General features: G+C 45.1%; 1 protein-coding gene across 2 annotated transcripts in view; it reads right to left on the reverse strand.

The window, feature by feature from the left end:
* Positions 1 to 1225: 1225 nt before the first annotated feature.
* SLC22A4 (solute carrier family 22 member 4) overlaps positions 1226 to 19901 on the reverse strand; it is a 44264-nt gene continuing 25588 nt past the window's right edge. The window contains exons 5-10 of one of the 2 annotated variants that reach the window (XM_062189203.1): positions 16798 to 16924; positions 13013 to 13113; positions 10370 to 10584; positions 9335 to 9517; positions 6579 to 6714; positions 1226 to 2153 (exon numbers count right to left, since the gene is read on the reverse strand). In XM_062189203.1, the coding sequence (XP_062045187.1) occupies positions 2078 to 2153; positions 6579 to 6714; positions 9335 to 9517; positions 10370 to 10584; positions 13013 to 13113; positions 16798 to 16924 (838 nt within the window). In that variant the 3' untranslated portion in view covers positions 1226 to 2077. Of the gene's footprint in view, positions 2174 to 6578; positions 6715 to 9334; positions 9518 to 10369; positions 10585 to 13012; positions 13114 to 16797; positions 16925 to 19901 lie in introns of both variants that reach the window. The other variant, XM_062189202.1, reaches the window with a different exon arrangement.

Consider the following 19901-nt stretch of genomic DNA (forward strand, 5'->3'; position numbering starts at 1 on the left):
CAATCATAAACTGTTCTAAGACAATTCATGGATTGTAAATAAGAATCAAAAAAGAGTAGGATCAGTGTGTTAGCGTGCTGGATATAAAATGTGTCTTAGAAATATAATACAAAGAAGTATTCCAAGTTAATCAGAATAATGGTCCTAATTCATGTAAGGATCTAGAAATGATGGCTGTTTATCAAGATGTTCCATGAAAGGATCCTCTGAAAGATAGGTTGATAGAGGAAGTTTGCATCTCGCAGTAGTTATTTTTAGGAGGTGAGGACCCCCCAGCGGCACACCAGAAGTGTGACTCTACCCATGAGCATGCTGCCACCCGAGATGTGCTAACGGGTTAACCGTGTTGCGCTCAGAAAAACCACTGTCCAGGCAAGCGTGCACGAGTGACTTTCTCTAGCTGCTGAAACTGGGGGATGGCCCTGCTCCTTTCTGGAAAGCAGATGAGCCATGCTACTTGATCTCTTGTTGCATTTTACCTGTAAAATACTATTTCTATCTGCCAGTGTGGAATACCATGAAATGTCTCTGATCTTTGTTCCTAGTCCCAATGACAGCACTCCTAAAAACCCTGCAATCCCCTGAGTGTTGGGGTCATGTCTTGTTGTACATAATGAACCCCTATAACAACCCCTGGTTTATGATAGTGAGGTACCTAAGGGAGGGGCCCCTAGACAGCCTCAGAATGGGGCTGGCAACTAGAAAAGCCAAATGACAGTGGAGTAGGGTGGTGACTGCAGCCACAGTCTGGGGTGGGGGAGGGGTGCACCCCAGTGTCTCAGGGACAGGAATGCCTGTGTCCAAGCCCCTTTCAGACCTCACCCTTTGCAACTGTCCATCTGGCTCTTTGAGGCCTGCATAATAAAATGACCAACACCAGTGTTTCCCTGAGTTCTGTGAGTCATCCTAGCCAAGTAACTGAACCCAAGGAAGGGGTCCTTGGCTTGTAGTCAGTTGGTCAGGAGGACAGTGGCCTGGTGTGGTGGTCAGCATGTGAAGCAAGCGCAGTCTTGTGGGATTGAGCCCTCAATCCCGAGAGATCTGACACCATTCGGGTGGTGCTAAATTACAGGTGTCTGCTGGAGACTTGCTTGTTGTATGAGGAACATACTCCTAACTAGGCGCGCGCACAAACACACACACACACGCACATGCACATGCAAACACACGTGCTCACAGGAGTGTTCTGTGTGGAGTGTAAGGCTAGAGAGCAAAAGTGGTTTGTTTACTTATTTATTTCTCTGACAGACATTGATTCACCCACAAGGAATGTATAACATTTTCTGGTTAAGGATATCACATACAGTCATTGCTCAGTATGTAGTACTGCGAGGGCAACGCCCCCACAGTCACCAGAACCCAAAGATGCTCAAGTCTCTCACGTCAAATGATGTGGCATTCCCATACAACCTGTTCACACCTTCAGTATGCTTTAAATAGCCTCTAGGTGGCTTCTAAGATCTACTCCAATGTAAATACTTGTTATGTTGTTTAGGGTATATGGACGAGCTAAAGGTCTGTTCCAAGTTCCTTGTAGAAGCAACCATCTCAGTCCTAACTACAGCGACACGTCAGCAACAATGTAGGGTTTTCCATGGAGATACGACGTGCAACCGGACCCACGTAATCATTTAGTCATAGCAGGATATGAGTGAATGTCAAAAACCACCTGCATACCTTCCCATTCCCATGTACACGCGTTTGTACATGTACACACATGCTGTTGTCATTTAAGCTGTGGTCATCCAATGACGTTTGTTTTGTTTGGATAGTATCTGTATGTTTGGAAGTGAATGTTAATCTTGGTATGGATTTTACTAGTCCTTTTCAAAAAATCCTGTAAGCTTCATTTCATTGAGTTCGTTAGTAAGGAGGACACTAGAGATGGTTGTTTCTAAGAATGAGCTTATCTGGCAGAGTGGTCCAGAGTCCCCCACACGACAGCCGTTTCTCCACAGCAAGGCCCATCTTCGTGTTACTTGTCACAGTTCATTTCTTCGGGGGGGGGGGGGGGGGCGGGCTCTGGTTTCTTTACAGTCTCTGATTTTCAGTTCGCTCAAACAGGGGAGAAGTTTTATCAGAACGCAGTCACTAGAACTTTCGGATTTTCTCCTCTCTCTCTTGCATCTCTAGATTTTTTCCCAGAGCTGAACCTGAAAATAAAATTGTTGCTCTAGAAAATGAAATATTCAAAACTTACCTCCTCAAATGCCAGACACTGAAAAACATTTCCCCAATCAATCAATCAATAATTATTTAAGCGATGACAAGAACCTTACGAGTGCAGGTCTCGTATATTATGACTTTGAACATCTGGGGCCATTTTCTCATTTAAGCATAAAATCCACTACTTATTAAATTTTTTTTTTTTTAGGGCCAGCACTGTGGCACAGCGGGTTAATGCCCTGGCCTAACACACTGGCATCCTATATGGGCACTGGTTCAAGACCCGGCTGCTCCATTTCCAATCCAGCTCTCTGCTATGGCCTGGGAAAGCAGTAGAAGATGGCCCAAGTCCTTGGGCCCCTGCACCCATGTGGGAGACCCAGAAGAAGCTCCTGGCTTCTGGCTTCAGATCAGTGCAGCTCTGGCTGTTGCGGCCAACTGGGGAGTGAACCATTGGATGGAAGATCTGTCTCTCTCTCTCAGTCTCTCTCTCTCTGCCTCTCCTCTAACTGTGTAACTCAAATAAATAAAAATAAAAATCTTAAAAAAATTTCTTTGTTTTGTTTTGTTTTTAATTTGAGAGACAGAAAGGGTGAACAAAAGAGAGAGGAGAAGGAGCGAGAAGAGAGCACTTCCATCTACTAGTTCACTCCCCAAATGGCCTCAATGGCCAGGACTGGGCCAGGCTGAAGGTGAGACCTGGGAACTCAATCCAAATCTCACATGGTAGCAGGAATCCAACTACTTTCATCTCTGCTGCCTTCCAGGGTCCATGTTAGAAGGCAGATGGAATCAGGAACCAAAGCCAAGTACTGAACCCAGGCATTCACATGGGTGTCCCCACCAGCAGCGTAACTAGCAGGCTGAACACCTGCCCCAAGCCTGGAATTGAAACTCCTTCAGGAGGTTTTTGAGGGAAGGCTACTGGGGTAAGCATGAGGTTTTCAGTAATTGAAGTTGGGACTGCAGGAGTTATTACATCATTAGAAAACAATGACTTTTCAGAACTGGGCACCGGCTGCTGTCCAGATTCCGTCAGGGATCAGACTGCATTCACACATGGACTTCTCTGTAGCCTGGAGCTGAAGACATCTTATCTCACCTAACTCATGACAACCACACAGAATATTCCCACGATGGATGGAAATACGAAAGTTCAGTAACAATTAAACGATGAGGACGGGTCTGGGAACCACTGAATTGCCTAACTCATCCGTGTGCCCGGAGGGTGGTGCACCCAACTCCAGGGGGCAGAATCTCCTGCACTCAGTAGCCTTCTATATTGTGCCCTACTTACCTCTTTATAAGGCTGTGCATTTGAAGCCTTGCTAATAAACCACTAATTGTAAGGAAAACATTTTTTCAAGTTTTGTGGGTCATACTGGCAAATAATCAAGCCTCAGGAGGGGAACTGTGGGAACCCCAGACTTTGCAGCCAAGTGAGACAGGAAGTATGGGTAACCTGGGGACACAATTTTGCACCTGGCATCTGAAGGGAGGGCGAGATCATGGCCCTGAGTTATTAACCCTGTCAGGTGAGACACAGGTAGTTTTTGTCCGCATTTAAATTAATTATAGGATACCCAACAGGTGTCAGAATTGGTTGGCATCAGGAAGAAAAACTAGCACAAACTTATAGGCCCAAACATGGTAACTGAATTGCTTTAATATGCATTTCTTAGTGTAAGTTTTCCCCATAAGTATACTGCAGACTTAAGTTTCCTCTTCCATAAACTGCCTGTTCATGTTCTTTACCAGTTTTCTAATTGTTTTGTCTTTTTTCCCACTGAAAGGCTTTCTGTAAATTCTGTATATTAGACTTATGTCTATAGCAAGTACTTTTCTTTGACTTATTAATATTGGGTTTTTTTCACCTTGCCAATAATTTAAGAAAATATATTTTAAAGTTATTTTAGAGGCAGAGAAAGAGAGAGCAAGGAAGACAAAGAGCTCTGATCTGATTGTTCACTCCCCAGATACCCGCAGTCAGTGACTAGGGCTGAGCCAGCCTGGAGCCACAAACAGGGAACTCAATCTAGGTCTCCCATGTGAGTGCAGAAACCCAACTACTTGAGCCATTCACTGCTGCCTTGCAGGAACTGCATCAGCAGGAAGCTGGAGTCAGGAGCTGGAGCCAGGAATCAAATCCAGACACTACTGTATGGGACGCAGGAATCCTGATTGGTATCTTAACCACTAGACTCAACTCCGGCCCTGTCAATAGTTTTTAAAATTATATAATGGGTACATCAATCTTTTCCTTATGGCTGTTTGATTTTCACATTATGGTCAAAAACACTTTCTCTAAAGTTATAAAAATATTTATATTTTTGTTACATTTTAGGCCTAATTTTTTTAATTAAACTTTTATTTAATGAATATAAATTTCCAAAGTACAGCTTATGGGTTACAATGGCTTCCCCCCTCCCATAACTTCCCTCCCACCCGCAACCCTCCCCTTTCCCGCTCCCTCTCCCCTTCCAATCACATCAAGATTCATTTTCAATTCTCTTTATATACAGAAGATCAGTTTAGTATATATTAGGTAAAGATTTCAACAGTTTGCCCCCATATAGCAACACAAAGTGAAAAAAAAATACTGTTGGAGTACTAGTTATAGCATTAAATAACAGTGTACAGCACATTAAAGACAGAGATCCTACATGATATTTTTCTAAAAAATCAATTAATTTTCTATGCCATTTCCAATTTAACACCAGGTTTTTTTTTTTTTTTCATTTCCAATTATCTTTATATACAGAAGATCGATTCAGTATATAATTAGTAAAGATCTCATCAGTGTGTACCCACGCAGAAACACAAAGTGTAAAAATACTGTTTCAGTACTAGTTATAGCATCACTGCACATTAGACAACACATTAAGGACAGATCCCACATGGGATGTAAGTACACAGTGACTCCTGTTGCTGACTTAACAATTTGACACTCCTGTTCATGGCGTCAGTAATCTCCCTAGGCTCTAGTCATGAGTTGCCAGGGCTATGGAAGCCTTTAGAGTTCGCTGACTTTGATCTTATTCTGATAGGGTCATAGTCAAAGTGGAAGTTCTCTCCTCCCTTCAGAGAAAGGTACCTCCTTCTTTGATGGCCCCGTTCTTTCCACTGGGATCTCACTCACAAGAGATCTTTCATTTAGGTCTTCTTCTTTTTTTTTTTTTTTTCTTTTCCATGGTATCTTGGCTTTCCATGCCTACAATACTCTCATGGGCTCTTCAGCCAGATCTGAATGCCTTAAGGGCTGATTCTGAGGCCAGAGTGTTGTTTAGGACATCTGCCATTCTATGAGTCTGCTGTGTATCCCGCTTCCCATGTTGGATCTTTCTCTCCCTTTTTGATTCTATCAGTTAGTATTAGCAGACACTTGTCTTGTTTGTGTGATCCCTTTGACTCTTAGACCTATCAGAGCCATCAATTGTGAACTGAAATTAATCACTTGGACTAGTGAGATGGCATTGGTACATGCCACCTTGATGGGATTGTATTGGAATCCCTTGGCACATTTCTAACTCCATCATTTGGGGCAAGTCCGATTGAGCATGTCCCAAATTGTACATCTCCTCCCTCTCTTTTTCCACTCTTAAATTTAACAGGGATCACTTTTCAGTTAAAATTTAAACACCTAAGAATAATTGTGTGTTAATTATAGAGTTCAACCACTAGTACTAGAACAACAACTTTTGTTACATTTTAGGTCTAAATTTTTAATCTTTCTTTAATGTATCTTGATTTTTTTTTTAGGGTTCAACTATTTTAATTATTCAAAATGTCTGGCCGAATGTTCTAACATCTTTTACTGAAAAAAATCTAACTTTTACCCCACTGATTTTGAGCTGCTTTTAATCACACACTGAATTCTTGCATTTTTAATTTTCCTGATTTGTATTCTATTCCATTGATTTATCTCTCTCTCTTTCTCTCTCAAATTTATTTATTTATTTGAAAGTCAGAGTTACAAAGAGAAAGGGAGAGACAGAGGGATAAATATCTTCCATCCACTGGCTCACTCCCCAAATGGCCACAGTAGCCAGGGCTGAGCCAGGACAAAGCCAGGAGTCAGGGGTCCAAGCACCAAGGTCATCTTCTGCTGCCCTCCCAGGTGCATTAGCAGGGAGCTGGACTGCAAGTGGAGCTGTTGGGACCTGAACTGGTGCCTATATGGGATGCCAGCACTGCAGACAGCAGCTCAACCCACTGTGCCACAGCACCAGCCCCATTCCATTGATTTCTATGCCCAGGCCATCACCACACTGTGTTACCACTGCTTGACAACGTATGCTATTATCTGATAGGGCTGTTCTCTACTCACTGCCCATCCATCCTGCTCTGTCTAGGTATCCCGGCAAACGCCTTCTACCGAGGGATCTGGTATCTTTTGGTTAAGTCCCACTTACCCTTTCACTTTCTGCATCTGGTCTAGGGTCTCCGGTAGAGTCATTCCAAAACTTTCAGGGAAAAAAAGGGTGACAATTCCAATGAAGACAGTCAGACTGCCCATGACAATGTAGGGCAGCATTCTGTTGTAAGCACCTGTGGAGCAGTGAACATGAGAACATCAGGTCGACACAGGAACTCTCTGGATGCTTTTGAACTCCTAAATTCAATTTGTGAACGTGACAAATAGGGTTTAAGAGCAACTTTCAATCTGTTTTCAGAAGGGAAAAAAAAACAAGCAAACAGCAGTTTTTTGATTGCATATGTTGTTGTCTTTGCATTTCTATAATAATTTATCTGCTTGATTTCACATTGTCACAAGGTTTTGCACTTTCCTATCAACTAGTATCCTCTAAACTACTGCTGAATCATGTGTGCAAAAGTCTCTCCTCCTCAAGTTCCCTGCTAAAGGTGGAGGTGACTAGAGGTGAGGCCTGGGAGGACATCAAGGGGAAAAGGTTGGCTGGGATATTTCAGGGCAGGTCTGGTCACTCTGAGTGAAGGGTGGCCTCTGCTTTTGCCTACAGCAGATAGCTGCAGGGGAGAGTGAGGTACATAGAGTCACGAGAATCTCAAACACACACCAAAACATCATATGTGAATCGATAAATAATGACTGATATGTGCTTGGATTTGGTTTTTCTATCTCTCATTTTTAAATAAAATTTATTTATTTATTTATTTATTTGAAAGTCAGAATAACAGAGAGACAGAGGGGGAAAGACAGAGAGAGAGAAATTTTCCATCTGCTGTTTCACTCCCCAAATGGTTGCAACAACCAGAGCCCGGTCAGGGGTCTGGAGCTTCATCTGGGTCTCCCACATGGGTATAGAATGCAAAGCACTTGAAGCATCTGCTGCTTTCCCAGGTGCATCAGCAGGGAGCTGGATAGAAATTGGGGTATCCAGGACTTGAACCAGTGTCCATAAAAGATGCTGGCATCACAGGTGGCAGCTTAACCCACTATGCTACAGTGCCCACCCCAGATTTCTCTTTGCAGCATTTTATGTCTTGTTTCTACATGTAACTGGAACAGCCCTCCTCCCCCTAACCGCTTGCTTATGCAGTGTTACTCAGACAGGAGAATCACAGACCCTCATTCTGCCTCCCTCTGCATGGAGATCACATGTTACTTTGTTAACTACACAGGCTGCTGGGGAGCTGAAAGCTCTTTCTTGGACTCTGCCTATCAGGCACCGAGGCCTTCCCTCCTCCTGCCCCACCAGCGAGCTGAGCAGGGAGAGTGTGAAAGGAAAGCTGACTCCACTTTGTGTAATGTACCCTCTCAGTCCGGGTTGGGGGGTGGTTTCTCTTTGGAAAATGTTTCTCTTTGTCTGCAAGGATGCACAAGGAGTCTTCTCTGGGATTTAGGGAGTGTATGTGAGTTGGAAGCAGGAGGCGACTAGAAAGAATGAGAAGGTGTGTCCACATTTCCCGCCAGTACAGTCTTTAATGAGGACTGGGTATGAAGTACCAAATCCTACATCCCACTGAATCCTGTTGAAGCCCTTCTGTGGTATTATCCTAAGCTATTGAAGCTTCTGTGCTCACAAAGTTTCTGATTTGGGATTTTCACATTAGGGATGTTCAACCTTAACAGCAAAAACCCAGGGCCGGTGCTGTGGCATAGTGGGCAAAGCCGCGGCCTGCAGTGTCTGCATCCCATATGGGTGCCAGTTCGAGTCCCGGCTACTCCACTTCTGATCCAGCTCTCTGCTGTGGCCTGAGAAAGCAGTAGAAGATGGCCCAAGTCCTTAGGCCCCTGCACCTGCGTGGGAGACCCAGAGGAAGCTCCTGGCTGCTGGCTTCGGATCGGCACAGCTCCAGCCATTGTGGCCATCTGGGGAGTGAACCACTGGATGGAAGACCTCTCTCTCTCTACCTCTGCCTCTCTGTAACTCTACCTTTCAGATAAATAAATAAATCTTTAAAAATAAATAGCAAAGGCCAGCACTGTGGCTCAATAGGCTAATCCTCTGCCTTGTGGCACCAGCACACCGGGTTCTAGTCCTGGTCGGGGCGCCGGATTCTATCCCAGTTGCCCCTCTTCCAGGCCAGCTCTCTGCTGTGGCCCGGGGAGTGCAGTGGAGGATGGCCCAAGTGCTTGGGCCCTGCACCCCATGGGAGACCAGGAGAAGCACCTGGCTCCTGGTTTCAGATCAGTGCGGTGCGCCGGCCGCAGCACACCGGCCACAGCGGCCATTGGAGGGTGAACCAACGGCAAAGGAAGACCTTTCTCCTTGTCTCTCTCTCTCATTGTCCACTCTGTCAAAAAAATAATAATAATAATTAAAAAAAAATAAATAGCAAAAACCCAGAAATGACCTAAATGCTCTGCCTCTGGAGTGTATTTAAATAAATTATTTATGTATGTACATTGGAAGACTGTGTTTATTAAAAAGATGGCAAAAGAATAAAATATATCCATTGAAAAGGATATTCTGATTCAATGTTAAGCTTTAAAAAGTTGCTACATATAATTTATTTGCATGTTTATCTATATGTGTTTGCACACATATATGCTATGCAAAAAAATGACTGAAGGGCTACCCAGCAAACCATTAATATTGGCTACTTCTAGGCAATTCAGACAGCTGGAAGAGGGGAGGTGAACTTGTATTTTTCCATGCCATTTGAATTTTTCACAATGCAAATCTATTACTTTTATATTTAAAGTAGATTTAAAGAAAGAACAGAAGGACAAGGTGCATCTCACCCAGGTAAACGAAGTAGGGAGCGATGATGCTGCCAACCCTGGAGGCCATGGATGTGACCCCCACAGCCATGTTCCTGACCAGGGTTGGGTAGAGCTCTGCGGTGAAGACATACAGCATGGAGAAGGCAGAAGTGACCCCAAATTTCCCCAGCATCACCAGACCAATGGACACGAAGTTATAATCTGGAAAAGAGACCCAGTGTAAACAGGGGTGCTTTTAGAAGCGACACTTAACTCAGTTGCCTTAATTGTCCTTTTCTGCTTCATTGGGAATGATTTTATCAATGTGTGGTCTTCCCAAAACAGCACTTTCTCTTCAAATGTCCTAATAATTAGACATGGACAAAGATGGAGTGTGAGGAGTGCCTTTGCATTTTGCTTGCTGTTACTCTAGGTCATTAACACATCTAGTGACCTTTGTCCATTTGTTTTTTATTTATTTCAAGAGTTCCACAGTAAACTGCTAGCATGTTAATATAGTTAAGTTTAATCTTGGAAGAAAAGGGCTAATCCTTTTCATCTTGTTTCCTGTTATGAAGCAATGCAGATTTCCATGTATTTCCTGTATCAGTAAGGTACTGAGTTAACACTTCCATAATATGAGAAAGTTACTCATAGAGAAGGAAGCAGATGTCGCTTTGCATGCTATTTAACTTCTTCATGATTCAGACCACAGAATCAGTGAATTTAGACTGGAGCCAGCACGTGTTTCCAGCTCTAACACTTGAACATATATCTCAGAGAAAAGGTTTCAAAACACTGAGAAAAATTCAAGCAAGTGGTAATCATGACTGACTCCAAGAAAGCGGTATGAGTTTGGGTGACTCTTCCCTTTCACTGCTGACTTCTCGAAAGCTGACTCAAGTGGTTGCTTTGAACATGGAAAATTACATAATGAGCAATCACCTGTCTAACTGACCTGTGAATGGTCTCTGATGTCAAGGCTGCAAAACAAGGAGCAGTGACTCACACACAAATGGCCCAGCCATGCCTGGGTCTGCTCTGGGAAGCTGTTCACTCTGGTTAATTGCTTACCTGCAGGCACCAGCTGAATTAAGAGGAGCACACCTCCTCCCCAGAACAGCACCCCTGCTATGATATAGCGCCTGGGCAGGGTGCGCAGCAGCAGCCAGGCTGCAATGTAAGCGGGGACTTCAATCAAGGCTGAGAGGAAACAGTTCAAGTAGGGATCTCCATGTAAATTAGGGGAGTTCAGAGACAGAGCAAAGTAACCCACAGACGTCAGCATCCTGAAAGATAAAAAACAGATAAAATGACCAAAGGATGGCCTCAGTCACACTAAAATTTCAAAGTAGTCTATAAAATACCTAAACCTTGTTGTCTCTGAGTGGTCACCAGACCCATGTGGCTATTTAAGTTTAAATAAGGGAGAACAGACTTATGGTGCAATGCATTAAGCCACAGCCACCTACAATGTCAGCATCCCATCTGGGAGCTGATTCCAGTTTCATGTCCCAGTTGCTCCACTTCAGATCCAGCTGCCTGCTAATGTGCTTGGGAAAGCAGCAGAGGATGGCCCAAGTGCTTGGGTCTGCCCACATGGGAGACCCAGAAGAAGCTCCTGGCTCTTGGCTTTAGCCCAGCCTAGCCCTTGATGTTGCGGCCATTTGGGGAGTGAATTAGTGGATGGAAGATCTCTCTCTCTTTCTCACTCTTTCCTCTGTGTGTGTGTGTGTCTCTCTCTCTCTCTGTTACTCAGACTTTCAAATAAATAATTAAAAATTTAAATAGTTGCTGGTGTTTGGCCCAATAGTTAAGATGCCACTTGGAACTACCACGTCCCATACTGCAATGTCTGGATTTGAGGGCTGGTTCTGTTCCCAGTTCCAGATTCTTGCTGATGCACACTGTGGGAGGGAGCTGCTGAAGGCTCAAGTGCTCTAGTCCCTGCCACCCACATGGGAGACCTGGACTGAGTTTGATGTTCCTGGCTTTGGCTTCATCCAGTCTGGCTGTTGTTGGCATTGGGAACTGAAACAGTGATGGGAGATCTATCTGTCTCTCTGCCCTTCAAATAAATAAAAATAAAAAGTTAAGGACAGCCTGTGTTATAGTAGGTTAAGCCTCTGCCTGCAGTGCCAGTTTGAGTACCAGCTACTCCACTTCCAGTCCTGCTCCCTGCTAATGGGCAGGGAAAAGCAGTGGAAGATGGCCCAGGTGCTTGGTCCCTGCTCCTGGCTCCTGGCTCTGGATTGGCCCAGCTTCAGCTTTTACGGTCATCTGGAGAGTAAACCAGCAGAAGGAAGACCTCTCTGTCTTTCCTTCTCTCTATAACTCTGCCCCTCAAATTAATGAATAAATCTCTAAAAAAAAGTTTAATTATACAAATGAAAATAAAATTTTTTAAAGTGAAAAACAGAACTTCAAATTCAGTTCCTCAGTCATATTAGTCACCCTGCAAGGACTCACCACCACACCTGGCCAGTGGCTGCTGTACTGGACAACATGGATATAAAACATTTCCACCACTGCAGAAAGTTCTACTGGATAGTGCTGGTCTACACACCCCAATATTCAATAGTAACCAATCCCCACTAGTTGATTTCAAACCTCACTATTTCCTGACTAGTTTGTACCTCTTCATTCCTTAGAGCTGTTGTTATCAGAAGAAAAAAATGTCAGTCTCATCAGCGAGTACAAAATCCAGATCTCATTATTTAAAAATAAGAGCAGATATACCTAGGTGAGTGATACTATGAGGTCAACATCTAGTAATTCTGATCTAGTAAAACTGATTTTGGGAAAAAAGTGAAGGTTTCAGAATGCTTCAGAACATCACCGAAGGCAGAGTGCACACCCTGCGCCCCAGCTAACGTGCACAGAGAAACTTCTCTGTGATAAGAAATAACTGTGCTACGGAATCCCCTGGAGAACCTGCTTATTCTTAGCATGGATGTTTTCAGAAACTTCACTGGATTTTTTTTAGACAGACTATACCACGTGGAATAGCATAAGGAATAAAACAAAACAAAAACAAAAGCTTATTGCTGGAGGGGTCATGATGACTGTCACGTTTAGCCACAGAGGCAGCTCAGGCAGAACTGACCCACATGGGTCCAGGGGCCCAAATCCTTGGACTACCTTAATCTGCTTTCCTAGGTGCATTAGCAGGGAGCTGGATCAGAAGTGGAGCAGCCACGTCTCAAACCACTGCCCATATGGGATGTTGGCACTGCAGGCAGCAGTTTTACCCACTATGCCATAGCACCAGCCCCTCTTCTTCATTTCTTGGCAGACACACTATTAGATCTAATCTACAAAGTCAGTTCATTATCTGTGTGCCACATAAGCCCTTGCTTTTTGCTGTTGGCAGATGTAAAAAGCTGAGCAAGACGCTAAGCCAGGCAGTGGGGACTCAGGTTCTCCTAACTGGAGTTGGTGGCTGGAGAAGCTTTAGGAAGCAGGAGCTGAAGGAGCATCTGTCCCCCAGGGCAGTTAGTCTGCATCCCATAAGGGTAGGAGGGAAGGGAACTCTTCTCCTGAGGGTCCCAGCACTGCAGACCTGAACACCATGGCTTGGATCAAGTGCCATGAATTGAAAGAAGACATTTCTAATTAACTTGGCATTCACTCTTCGTATTTTGTGTGTTTCCCTGAGGGAAGGACAACGGGCTTTAGGTGCTGAACATCTGCACTTCCAGATCACTCCTTACTTACCAGAGCAGCACAGACATAATGGTTATTGTGGCAATATTCCGAGTCCTGAACAGGTCCAGAATGAAAACTTTCTGCTCCTTCAGGAGGTTTAGTTCTTGTAGCTAAAATAATGCAAATAAGCATGAGATGAAGAGGAACTATCTTTGGCCATGATGCACAGGAATGAATTACACACGCTACTCTCACGTCACCTTGAATATGCTTAGAAGTCTGGAAACTGAGGGGAATAAGGGCATCTATATAATTCAATGATTATTCTAACACTTTAAAATGCACCCATGTATGCGATTGATTCATCTTTAATTTTCTTTATTTGAAAGGCACAAGGAAAGAGAGATACAGGGAGACAGAGATATCTTCCATATGCTGTTTCTTCCCAAATACTAGCAATAGCCAGGGCTAGAACAGGTGGAAGTCAGGAGCCCAGAACTCCATTTGGGTGGCAGGAACCCACCTACTTGAGCCATCATCTGCTATTTCCCAGGGTGTATATTAGCGAAACTGAATCAGAAGCACAGTAGCCCCAGGCATTCCAATAGGGGAAGTGAGAGTCCCAAATAGTGAACCAGCTGCTGCACCAAATGCCTGTCCCTGGCCTTTTAAATATGTAACATCAGCTCCAGTGTCCCTTACACAAAGCCTGATTGCTCCCGTAGCCTTCTCCAGCTCACGGTTTCACTGTGGATGGCCTTTATCACACTGACCTAGGATCCTAGGGTCTACTGGGTGGGTAGGGCCACATAGCCCCAAACTGTCTTGGGGTTATATCTGTTTTGTTTATTTATTTATTCGAAGGGGGGCATGACACACACACATATACACAGAATCTTTCCATCTACTGGTTCACTCCTCAAATACCTACAGTGGTTGGAACTGGCCTGCAGCTGAAGCTGGGAACTCAGTGCAGCTCTCCCATGTGAGTGGAAAGGACTAAAGCACTTGAGCCATCGCCTGCTGCATCCACACTGGCAGGAAGCCAGAACTGGGAATGGAGTTGCACTCAGACTCAGGCACTTTGGTATGCCATTCAAGCATCCTAAGTGGCATCTTAACCATTGTACAATTTCTCCCTCTTTTAAATTCCCTTATGTTAACTTCCTTGAACTATGAATCTGGGTAACTAGGCTGGTAAGAATTGATGCTAAAATAAAAGTTGCAAAGCTCTGAGGTGGGAAATCTCTTGGAGATGAAGCGCGAGGACTCTGGTCCTGTGGTGTAGTAAAGCAGGTGAAGAAGTGCCTGTTACAGAGTGAGGGTGCTGGGGCTGCCTCTATAGCAGGTGCTCCCCAAATATTAGCTCCTATCTTTTCATGGTAATCGTACACTCACACAGCTCACAGCCAGACTGTCTTTTCTCTATTGTGCTACCTGGAGACATACCTAGCTCCAGCCCCTGAGGCATAATCACATTACTACAACAAAGAAGTCCTCATGGAGGGTCTTGAGAGTGCTGCACACAGAAAGAACTTGTGGTTCAGACCCTACTCCCACTTGGCACTTCCCCAGGGCTCTTGTTAAAGAGCAGACTGCCAGGTCCCACCCTGGGCCTGCTTATCCTGACCCTCCTAGGGCTCAGAGCCTGGTGAATCCATATTTTTAAAGCTCCTTGGATAACTGTTGACGAGCAGGGTTTCCAAACAACAGGTCAAGAATATTCCTGTAAAATACCTTTGGGTCAGGTACCATGAGCAAGCTGAAGGTGCTTCATCTGCAATGAGGGACACTCCAGTCACTTTCTACAATGGAGCTGCTCTGTATGTTTTCCTGTCTGCCCTGCCTCTAACACAAAGAATGCAGAGCACTGTTGTTAGGAACACACACATTCACACCAGGGACCTTGGTTGCCAATCCCAGCTGTGTGCTCCTAAGCAAGTTACTGCCTTCTCCTGAAAAGCAGGCTGCTGATAGTATCTACTAGTGAGATCAGTACGAGTTGTCTGAGCCAACTACGCTACCAGGCATCTGGTGGGCTCCTCGCTGCCACTGTGAACAGCTGCATGTGCTGGCACAGGGTTCTGCACCTCCTGAACAGGATCTGGTCTTGGGAGGTGAGCGGGGGAAATGACAGAGAGGCAGGAAAGCACTCAGTGGGAGGGAAGCTTGTCCATGTAAGGCTCAATGGGCAAGTTCAGCCGGAAGAAGCAGGGCATGGTCAGAGCATGTGACTGGACCCTGGACTTAATTCTATCTTATCCATCACTGTGTATCTCTTATCTATTTTAGAATTGCTTTCATTTCATCTCTACAACCAGATTGGAAGTTTCTCAGTGATAACAATCAGGTCACATCCCAATAAATACCAACACTCAGCAGAGCCCTGAAGGGCAAACGCTTTCAGAACTCCCACTGTTGTTTTTACTCCCAATGAAAATGACTAATTTGGGAATGGACTTCTAGGTTTGAAAGGCAAAGGATGAAGGGACACTTTTTCCTGGTATCTCCCTGAGAGCTTGGGTTCAGAGTCACTGTAATTAAGCCTCTAGGGCACTGCTTCAGGAGACGGTCCTGAGGGCCAGGGGTGGATGAAGGCCCAGGCAGAGCACAGCACACCCACTTCTTCCACAGTCTGCTCTCTGGGGAAGCCGAGTGCACACTTCTGCACAGGGCACACATACCACCACTGCAGCCGCTAGAATCTCCAGGATCCTGAGCAGCCCCCACTGCTATAGCCCAGAGCACCCTGTCCATCTTTTGCAGTCATCGCAGTGAATCCTACTGTCCTCCCTGGCTTGCACCTGCCTCTTCAGCCTTCAAGCCACTCTGCTTTCCTTCTCTAACTGCTGGCCCAATGTCACCTCCCTGATGTCATCATTTATCTCTTCAACGTATCCTCTTTGCCCCGTTCATAACATTCTATGCTCCTTTAGTATAAGGGCTGCTCCTTATTTTTGTTGTTTTCTCTAGGGACTGGCCCTGGGCACAGCACACCGTGTATCTTCACTAACCATTAGACTGCACGGCTGCTGCCATGCACTACCAGCTCCTCCTCACAGCCACCACCTCTGGGGAGAGTCCCTGAGCCTGGGATCACAGGCCTTATGGCTCCACACGTGACACACAGCATACTAAAGATAAACACAGAGCCTCAGCAGGCTTTGGGAAGGCTGAAGGCACAGGACGGAACCAAGGGTGGACCAGCTCTCAAACACTTTTTTCCACTTAATGTGCACATTTACATATCATCAGTACATAAATGAGTCAATGATTTGAAGCAACGCAAATAAAAAGGTGGAGATAAACTTGCAAAGTGAAGGCAACTAATATTTAATAATACTTGCTGTTTGGTAAGCAGTTTATATATACTGCTGCATTTAATTTTTAAAATGATTTATTTACTTGAAAGACAGACATCTCTTGTCTACTGGTTCACTCCCCAAGTGCCTGCACAACAGGGGTTGGGCCAGGTTGAAGCTAGGAGCCAAGAATTCAATCCACATCTCCCATGTGGGTGGCTGGGGCCCAAGTTCTTGAGCTATAATCTGTTACCTCCAGGGTAGGCATCAGCAGGAAGCTGAAATTGGGAGCAGAGCCGAGACTGAAACCAGGGCACTCTTGGTGTCCTAAGCGGGGTCTTGGCCACTCCACCAAATGCCCAGTCCAAGACTTAATTCTTAAACAGCCCTTTCAGATGCATTGTATCTCAAAACATATTCACAATTACGTTCCTCATATCTAGTACAATGCCTGGTACACTGTGGGCACTTAACAAATACTGAATTAAACTAAATTCCATAAAGCCAAGAATGCATAGCTGATACTCACAGGAAACACCTGAGGACACTCACCTCCACAGGATCAAATATCACCACTGGCACTGCTGTCTTGTTCATTTTGGCAGCTTTTAGGACGATCTCTTCAGCCTCTCTAAATCTCCTCTGGGATATCAGCCACCGTGGAGATTCAGGAATAAACCTAGAATTCATTTTTAATAGTTTATAACTTTTCATATCAGCAGGGTGTGACACTATTAACTATAAGCTTCCCCATATTATTTTAATTTTATAAGATTTTAGTTTTTTGCTTCTTTTTATGGTTAATTGGGAGAGAATCTTCCAAAGATTTCCATTGGATCATAGGAATAAATAAAAGCATCTTCAAGTTTTAAACTTTAGATCTAATCACAAGACTGGTTATCAGTTGTGCTGGAGACCAGACCATAAAGGGTGACTTAACTACGGGTATATCTGAGCCAGCACATAGGCAGGGCTATTCTAAAAGAAGCACAGCCAGTAGATTTAAATCCCCCAAGAGCAGAAACCATCTTCCTGGCAAGTCCCTGCTTTGGAGGATTCCTGGTACCTGAGCTGGGGATGGTCACAAGTTTACCGGGTAAAGCCCAGAGCACTCGCGTCCCCCCAGAACCTCCTGAAATGAGAGAAGAAGGTGAGGGCACTGGGCCTCCTTTAGTTGTCCCTGTGGCTTTTAAAGTTTCCCAGGTCAGCGAGTGACAAACTGGGTCTTGGAAGATGTAATCTTTTTATTATTATTATTATTTTTAAAGTCTCAACCCTTAATTTTTTAACTTAGATAGTGTATACACATTTATAACTCACGCTCAAATACTGTTACAAATGTAAGGCTTCTCTCCTTGCCTAAGTTTTATTTTTTAGACGCTCTGAGCCATTCTCTTGCTTTCCTTACCTATTTGTCAGTACTTAGTTATTCTAGAAAATAGATTACAAGTAGCAAATACAGAGGCCTCCTATAATGAATAGGCCGCAATGCTACACTGGGAATTAGCTTAGAGGGAAACCCAACATGACAAATGGCCAACCTGCAGCTCCCTTCCCCAGCCTAGCAGCACATGGGTTGAAAAAATAAGCCCTTTCTGCATTTTTTGGAAGATTCCCTTGATTGATTTGGAAGATTCCCATAGGAACTGTGACGATGTTAGGTCACTGCCTTCCTAACTAGAGCTCCTTTGTCCAGCCTCTGAAATGTCCTATATCTGTGCTGTCCAGTATAGTAGCCACACCCACATGTGGCCATTGAGATAGTGTGGCTACTGGGACTCAGAAATGAACAGCTAATTACTTTTTACTTCAAAGAGCTGCACGCGACTGGTGGCTACCGCATGAGACAACACGCAGAGGTCTGACGAGCAGCCACCGCACACGTGAGTGCTTCACACACACCTCTGTTGCTGGAAGTGTCTCTCCCCAGCCAGGTTATGCCTACCAGGACCACACTTGTCTTTCTACAGCCTCTGACTCTTAACGTGCAGCAAGCCAGACACCACACAGCTTCCCCACCCCAGCTGCGCACACCTGTGACCTTTCACTGCCAGGTCTTTGAAAGGAAACTTGGGACATCTGCAGGGGCTCGCTTCAAATTTCCCTCTCATTTCTAGCTCACTGGAAATTCCAGGACATTGGGATCTCCACTTTTTGAACTGCCTTGGTTTTCTCAGGTGCACAAAATTTCAAGTCTAGGGGCCAGCATAGTGGTGCAGTGGATTAAGCTGTCACCTGTGACGCCAGCAATCCATACTGGAGTGCCAAGTACCAGCTGCTCTGCTTCTGATCCTGCTCTCTGCTTATGTGTCTGGGAAAGCAGTGAAAGATGGCTGAAGTACTTGGGCCCCGCACCCACATGAAAGACCCTGATGGAGCTCCAGTCTGCTGGCTTTGGCCTGGCTCAGTCCTGCCATGTGGGAAGTGAACCAGTGGATGGAAGATCTCTTTCTCTCTGTATCTCCCTCTCTCTCTGTAACTCTGTCTTTCAAATAAATAAATCTTAAAAACAACAACAAACTTCAGTCTAGTTGATCATTTCAAAAGTTGATGGAGTGCTACATGCGAATGCATACTATGTTCTCTGTGTAGATTTAGTTCAGATTATACATGGTGAGGGAGTTGCTGGAGAGTCTGTGTCACACAAATGAGCAGGGTGTACAGCAGCTCCAAGTGTCACCCCATCATCCCAGTCCAGTGACTGCCAATCACTGCTTCAGGAAGTCCTGCCCTCAAGGACAAGATGTTCAGAAGTAAGCCATTTAGGGGCCGGCGCCATGGCTCACTTGGTTAATCCTCCACCTGCGGCGCCAGCATCCCATATGGGCGCCGGGTTCTAGTCCCAGTTGCTCCTCTTCCAGTCCAGCTCTCTGCTGTGGCCTGGGAGGGCAGTGGAGGATGGCCCAAGTGCTTGGGTGCTGCTCCCGCATGGAAGACCAGGAGGAAGCACCTGGCTTTGGATCAGTGCAGTGCCGGCCGTAGCGGCCATTTGGGGGATGAACTAATGGAAGGAAGATCTTTCTGTCTGTCTCTCTCTCTCACTGTCCAACTCTGCCTATCAAATTAAAAAAAAAAAAAAAAAGTAAGCCATTTAGTTTCCACAGTAAAATGACAAGTATGTGGCTAAACTTTTAATTTGAATACCTAGCTTGTTAGTGCTGCCCTCTATCTGAGGCAGTCCTGGGCTGGAATTGGGTGCCCATCATAAACGGGAGCACTCATGCATCAGCCTGTGGGCAACAGAAGGAAGAATTCTCCTTGGGGTCGAGTGAGCAGCTCTTTGTGGATGGACCTTCTCCTCTGGGAACTCAGGGCAGGGGGAGAGGGTGGGCACGGGACACCCATCAGAGCTGCTCCATGCTATGGGACATGGTCCTGAGCTGAGCCAATTGCTACCATCCTCTGTGTGGTCATCGGAGCTCTGCAGTTTGTTCTCTCTCCCTCCCTCTGTTTCAGATAAACTTATACAGTGATCAGGTTGATTTTTAAATATTTTGAAAGTATTGCTTTCTTAGGCCAAAGTGACAACTAAAGCCAGAGAACAGAGATGATTTAAAACATTTATTTGGCCGGCGCCGCGGCTCACTAGGCTAATCCCCCACCTTGCGGCGCCGGCATACCGGGTTCTAGTCCCGGTTGGGGCGCCGGATTCTGTC

This window comes from Lepus europaeus, chromosome 4 (assembly GCF_033115175.1).
Source record: "Lepus europaeus isolate LE1 chromosome 4, mLepTim1.pri, whole genome shotgun sequence".
NCBI lineage: Eukaryota > Metazoa > Chordata > Mammalia > Lagomorpha > Leporidae > Lepus > Lepus europaeus.